Source organism: Asterias rubens, chromosome 3 (assembly GCF_902459465.1).
Source record: "Asterias rubens chromosome 3, eAstRub1.3, whole genome shotgun sequence".
NCBI lineage: Eukaryota > Metazoa > Echinodermata > Asteroidea > Forcipulatida > Asteriidae > Asterias > Asterias rubens.
Window position 1 is genome coordinate 16,242,376 of NC_047064.1, and position 6,387 is coordinate 16,248,762.

At 37.7% G+C, this 6,387-nt stretch overlaps 1 protein-coding gene across 1 annotated transcript; it reads right to left on the reverse strand.

Moving 5' to 3' along the window:
* Positions 1–853: 853 nt before the first annotated feature.
* Positions 854–4,414, reverse strand: LOC117288270. Its single transcript, XM_033769054.1, has 3 exons — positions 4,289–4,414; positions 2,477–2,857; positions 854–1,967 (listed from the first exon to the last, which is right to left on the reverse strand). The coding sequence occupies exons 1-3, from the start codon at positions 4,341–4,343 to the stop codon at positions 1,963–1,965; spliced, it is 441 nt and encodes a 146-aa protein (XP_033624945.1). The 5' UTR covers positions 4,344–4,414; the 3' UTR covers positions 854–1,962.
* Between the last annotated feature and the right edge of the window lie 1,973 nt (positions 4,415–6,387).

Below are 6,387 nucleotides of genomic sequence, written 5' to 3' on the forward strand. Positions count from 1 at the left end.
CTATAAACCGGCCTTAAGTCCTAAGAGTAATCTTAAGTTATGAAGAGCTAGACCAGTGTTCTCGCTTGGTGTTTCCCAACATAAGCATGAAATAACAAACAAGTTTTGACTCAATTGGTCATCGAAGATACCAGAGAACAGTGACAGAAAAACACAATTGTTGCACAAACTTGTGTTCTTTCAGATTCCCAAAAAGGGCGCCAAGCCCGAAGTATTTTAACATTTTGAGTTAGAAATTACCTCTTTCTCAAAAACTAAATTACTTCAGAGGGAGGTTTTCATTATGTGTTATACTGTCGACAGCTCGATCTCTTCTGCTCGTTACCAAGTAAGTTTTTATGCTTACAATTGTTTTGAGCAATTACCAATAGTGTCCATAGTCTTTCATTCAAAATAAAATAAAAAAGAATTATATATATATATTAAACAACCTTTGATCTTGCTATTCTTATTAATTGACCATTGTTAGTTGCATCATGATGCAACTTGCTCTCTAATCCTACCCTTTCATGTCTCCCTGCATTGTTGTCGAACAATACATTTACCACTTTTATGGTCCAGTAACCCTTCCTTTCATTCTAAACATCCTTTGTCCTCGCCACTTCACTCCTATTGGTTCATAGCCCCCAATATTGTTTCTGAAATAGGAACTTTGATTGGCTGTTATTTTCCCGCTCCTTTCTGGATCCTTTCCTTAATCCCTTTCCCCCTCTCTTTTTCTATAAATGGATATGTATTTGTTTGTACTTGTCTTATGCCTCTGAAGAAGGTCCGGATTGGATCGAAAGCTAAGGCCATCTACCCTATTCATTATATTAAACAACACACATAAATTGAGTCCAAGTAAACCAAGTTATGCAGAATATGGTTTTTAATAGCAGAATGTTACCAGGCGAGGTAATTCAAACGTTGCTTGCTCACAATACGAGATCCTAGTTTCATCACAAATCAGCAATTATACGAACAGCAAGTAAGACACCAAACCTTTAGAAACAAACAGTTAACAAACTTATCTAACAGAGGAAGTAAATGTGAATAATTTATTCTGATTGATTTTAATTCAAATAACTCTGTTTAAGTTGGTCTGCGCATTTCTAATAAAAATCGCATATTATCGCTTTCAACAGAAAGGCATAATCAATAAAGGCATTTTATGTGTATACTTTCAGTTATTGTGAAAATAATTCTGAAAATTCAACAAATTTCACTGAAAGATAGACAATCCTCAACCATTTTTTATTTTTTTATTAAAGCGTGTTTCCATTACTTAAATATTCAGCATTGTCAACCAGTTTGAATAACTGTAGACTTGTGAACAAGTCGTTAAATGTCGTTAAATGTCTGTCACGGTGATAGCGTACGTACGTCCCGACTCTCTCTTTACCGATTCCCGCGACACTGGCGATATTCGCGCGAGACTGTTGACTCAGGGGAGATACTGCTCTCGCAATGTGCAGTCTCCCCTCTGTTAATGGGAAGTATAGTCCTTAACCAGCAGCTCGCGCGAGAGCAAGTGATTCGACGAGAGCAGTTTTCGCTTGCGGAAACCTGAATCATAACGTCACCACTACGACTGAACTATCTCATAGTGACAGACCAATAACGACTTTTCCAAATGTCTAGGTATTTAGTGTTGCTACAAACTGCTGTATTTATGTCGCACTGCCACGATACCCTGATATTTATATTCATGATTCAAAATGATGGAGCGTTATTCAGCCACCCGTCAGACGGTTTGACCAAAGAGACGTTTCTGCTCTTCCATGCTAATGTGTAAATTTGTGGTTTCCATTTAAAGATTTTGTTTAAGTTGCTCTTATTTTTTAACCAATAGTCTAAGCCATAATTATAATTTGTTGATGATTCTGCTTTTTAAAATTTCAATCTTCCGTCTTGGTCGTTGTCGTTGGTCGTACTCCTTTTATCTCTGGTCTTCACTGGTACAACCGCAAAGCCTATGTTTTAATCTGCAAACAACATCAGACAAAAGACGCAAACATTTTGAGTGACCAATGAGAGTTAAGAATACAAATAAAGAGTTTGTCACTGACATTTCTTTCCACAAAAATAATTTCCACATTAAATATGTTACCTTCTTTTAACGGTTTATGTAAATTGGAACTTGGAGTTTGCGTTCAGAAAGACGCGTTACTGAAAGGCACTCAAACTATCATGTAATTGTTCATTGCACAAATACATACAAAATGACATTGTCCAAAAGGGAAACCCCGAACGGGCCCACTAAATGTTCACGCATCAAAAACTGAAAGCCAAGGGACAATCAAAACTACAGGCAAACGACCGTAGACAACAAAGAAATCATATAGCAAGTAAACAAAATCACAAAGAAGATGGAAAAGGTACAATTTTGAAATGGCAGCAAATTATTGCACAAGCATGACAAAAAATATTTAGGAGAATCATTCTGTTTCTATTGTCTCAGTGATAGGGGGGGCTCAAGATTTTGATTTGTTACCTAGTACAGGGCAAGAGGGTTGGAAACCCATGCACAAGCTGATCTTCTTTATGTCTCCTCTGTATAAGATGAAGCACCCGAAGTTTTTACGATCTCCGGAACAGCCTTTCAATCCCGTGAAAACCGCTTGTTGCGATTCGAAGTGCACATCGTCACCCTGATCCTGGTCGGCTTCGCTGAGTAATTGGGGGGAGCCCTGGATCAAATCTTCCTGGTCACTGACGTCTGTATCACTACCGTAGGCGTACATTGCCCACTTTCCCTGAGTGCCTGCTATAAATTCACCGTCGAACTTGAAGACAGCTCCAATTTTGGTGTGAGCACTGTCAATCCAGTTGGGATTGCCAACGAAACTCGCACTCTTTTCGTATTTTCCTTCGGCTTTAAAACAAAAAGAGGAAATTATTTAATTAAGACGTTCCATACTTCTGTTGGAACATAATATGAGAATTGATCGGTACATAGAAAATAGACAATTAATTATACGAAAACATTGTTGGGGAAACACATAATCAAACTGAGTTAATAAATTGTTGTGTGAAAGTGCGCCAATTTTTGTTTAGCAAATTGGAGGAGAAAATGTTCAAAGAAGCATGTTCAAAGAAGCATAATGACAATTTTAAGCTGTAACTTTGAAGAAGAAAAAAAAAGGAAAACAAAATGCAGTTACAAAAATAACCCTGTTCACAGGTCCATTACAACTATATACATTTCACTATATACCTTTCACAAAAACATTCTGGGAGAACAAAGTGACTCGGGTACCAAAACCCAGCCGAAAAAAGGAGGGGTAGAATTGTACATCCCTCGAAACTCAGACATGACAAAATGTGCGATATATTGGAAACAAACATGTGGAATTTATAAATTTTTGAAATGTTAGCGTAGAAAAATGTGTTGCTATAAAAACCCAATAGCACTAGCAGCAATAACATACAAACATCGGTTTAAATGCACTGGGCACATGATGTTTTTACTCAAAAAAGTTTGTACTAGCATATAACAACTTACTCGATACTGAGTAATGGAGAGCTATTGATAGTATAACACATCGTGAGAAACGACTCCCTCTGAAGTAGCGTTGTTTTTTTAGGAAAGTAATTTCTCACTCAAATATTTGGCCCTGATTGAAGACCTTAGGCCTAAGCCTTTTTTAGGCATCTGAGTGCGCACAAATTTGTGCAACAAAGGTGTTTCTTCCCCTTTATTTACTCTCTAACCAAAATTTGTTGAAATGCACCAAGTGGGAATGCTGGCCTTTGACAATTACCAAAAGTTGTCTGGGGGTTGATTTCACAAGGAGTTAGGACTAGTCCGGAGATATTACAAACATAAGGCTAGCCCTAATTCGATATTGCATTTAAAGGCAGTGGACACTATTGGTAATTACTCAAAATAATTATTAGCATAAAACTTTTCTTGGTGACGAGTTCTAGGGAGAGGTTGATGGTATAATACATTGTGAGAAACGGCTCCCTCTGAGTGCCATAGTTTTCGAGAAAGAAGTAATTTTCCATGAATTTGATTTCGAGACCTCAGATTTAGAACTTGAGGTCTCGAAATCGACCATCTAAACGCACACAACTTCGTGTGACAAGGGTGTTTTTTTCTTTCATTATTATCTCGCAACTTTGACGACCGATTGAGCTCAAATTTTCACAGGTCACTTATTTTATGCATATGTTGAGATAAACCAACTGTGAAGGCTAGTGTTTGACAATTACCAAAAGTGTCCACTGCCTTTAAAAAATTTAATTTTGAGATCAAATAATTATCAAGTTAAATTATTCAATACACAATAAAATTGCATACCTGCAAGGAACAAGAAGGCAGCAATTACTGCTGTGAATAGCATTGTGCTGGCCATGCTGAGACAAGTTCGAATCACACTGAGACAAGAGCGGTTTCTTTCTGCGTCTGTTCGGGTGTTGTTTGGTCGAGAGTGCTCAATCTTCAAAATCCTGCACTTTATATACTTATTGCTACACAGCCTAATCAATACAGTGACAGCTGCCCTCATTGTTTTACACAATCTACTCGAATATTATCAATGTCCTTCGTAGATGTCCGTGGCCCTGTTTTTAAAATTCAATTGATTTCGTAACAACTCAAAAAATGCAACCCCCCCCCCCCCCCCTGGAAGTGTCATTGAAATATCTCCTTACCCTCGGAATTGTGGAGTTTAGTTAAGTTAAACTCGCTTATGCACAATTTATTGTAGTGATTCATCACCATGGATGCACAATATTGTTAACTCGTTGCTACAAATGGTAACCCACCCCAAACAGGGCCCAATTTCATGGCTCTGCTTACCGCCAAATTCTGCCCTTACGATCACCATTGTCCGCTAACGTGCACATGCTGAATTTCTGCACTAGCTGTGAGAGCGTAGAATGTCTAGTACAAACGCACGTCGTGCACGAGCCAAAATTCGCCGTTGAAATACCCCGTGAAAAACTACAGAACCTCAGTTAGTAATATTTGAAGGGAAGCTTTCCACTATCATTATCTTCAAACCCTGTAAGTTTAATGTAAATCTGTGGACATTGTGAAAAAAGTACCCAAATCCTTTAACAAAAAACGTTCCCTCTCCATAGAAATGAACAAACTGGTCTAAAATCACTAAATTAATTGATAGCAACGCAACACATGACGTCATCAACATATAGACTCGCAATGTTTAGGATCTACTTAGTGCTTTGTCATCAAAATTCAAGCGAATTGGAAATAAGATTCATCGCTCGCTGCTTTTTAAATTTTCACGTAGAATCAAGTAAACTGACAATTTCATTTTGTGCAAAAAGTGAAGTGTTAAGTTTATTATTAAGTTTACCATTATAAACGATTAATTAGTTACAGCTGAGTTATAAATGCAATTGACACGTTTGGTAATTGTCAAAGACCGGCATTCTCACTTGGAATCCCAACATATATGCATAAAATTAAAAATCTCTGAAAATTTTAACTCAATTGGTCATAGAAGTTGCATGAGAACAATGAAAGAAAAAACACCCTTTGGCACATTTTGTGTGCTTTCAAATGTTTAATAAAAATGTTTTAGACCTGAAGTCTACTTGTTTCAATATATTTGAGTGAGAATTACCTCGTTCTCAAAAAGTTCGTTTAATACTTCAGAGGGAGCCATTTCTAACACTGTTTCATACTATCAACAGCTCTACATCTGCTAATTTATGGTTTTATGGTAGTCACCAATGGTGTCCATTGCCTTTAACACTTTAATACATATAATGATATTATTATATGAACCTTCATTAAGGCATATAGCAGCGAAAAGGAACGTCCATTTAGTGTGTTTTCCTTTGTCAAACAAAAATATTATTATCTATTTTCGAGTCAGTAAGTGAAAACTGTGATTTTCTGTTTGCAGTCTACTCAGTGGGACTGAGTGTGCCAACATATCCTGATTCATCATGTTTACTAGTGAGCAACGAGATCATCCCTTTTACGTTGCTTACCGCTGAATTCTACCTTTACGGTGCACCCTGTAAAGATTTTAACTGTAATGAGCCGTGAGCGCAAAGTCCGTGTTAAAGAGCGCCCTCGCCCCGTCTAAGCACCCCTTTCGACGGGCTACAGATAGGATAAAGACTGGTACTTGCTTTTCAGACCCAGCGATTGATTTCATTTGATGCTATAATTTCGTTGATTAAACGTGCAGTGACGTAAGCTCACTACGTATGTGTTTTGATTGGCATATTGCGGTTGTCTGTATAATATGAATCTATAGTGATTGACCAACGCTAGATGCCACTCTCTAGCGTTTTTCACGAGCCTCGACGTAAGAATTCCAGGCAGGCTAGTTTGGGCTTAGACTGGGACCCTGACTTTATCCGCAAGGATAACGACATGTACTTTCTATTCAGATCTAGTGATTCCATTGGATACAATGC

Excerpts from the sequence above, each read along its gene's own strand:
- LOC117288270 (XM_033769054.1), bottom strand. The coding sequence starts at position 4,343 with ATGGCCAGCACAATGCTATTCACAGCAGTAATTGCTGCCTTCTTGTTC. Across the intron at positions 2,858-4,288 it reads TGCCTTCTTGTTCCTTGCAG|CCGAAGGAAAATACGAAAAG; the intron begins GTATGCAATTTT and ends TTTGTTTTAAAG.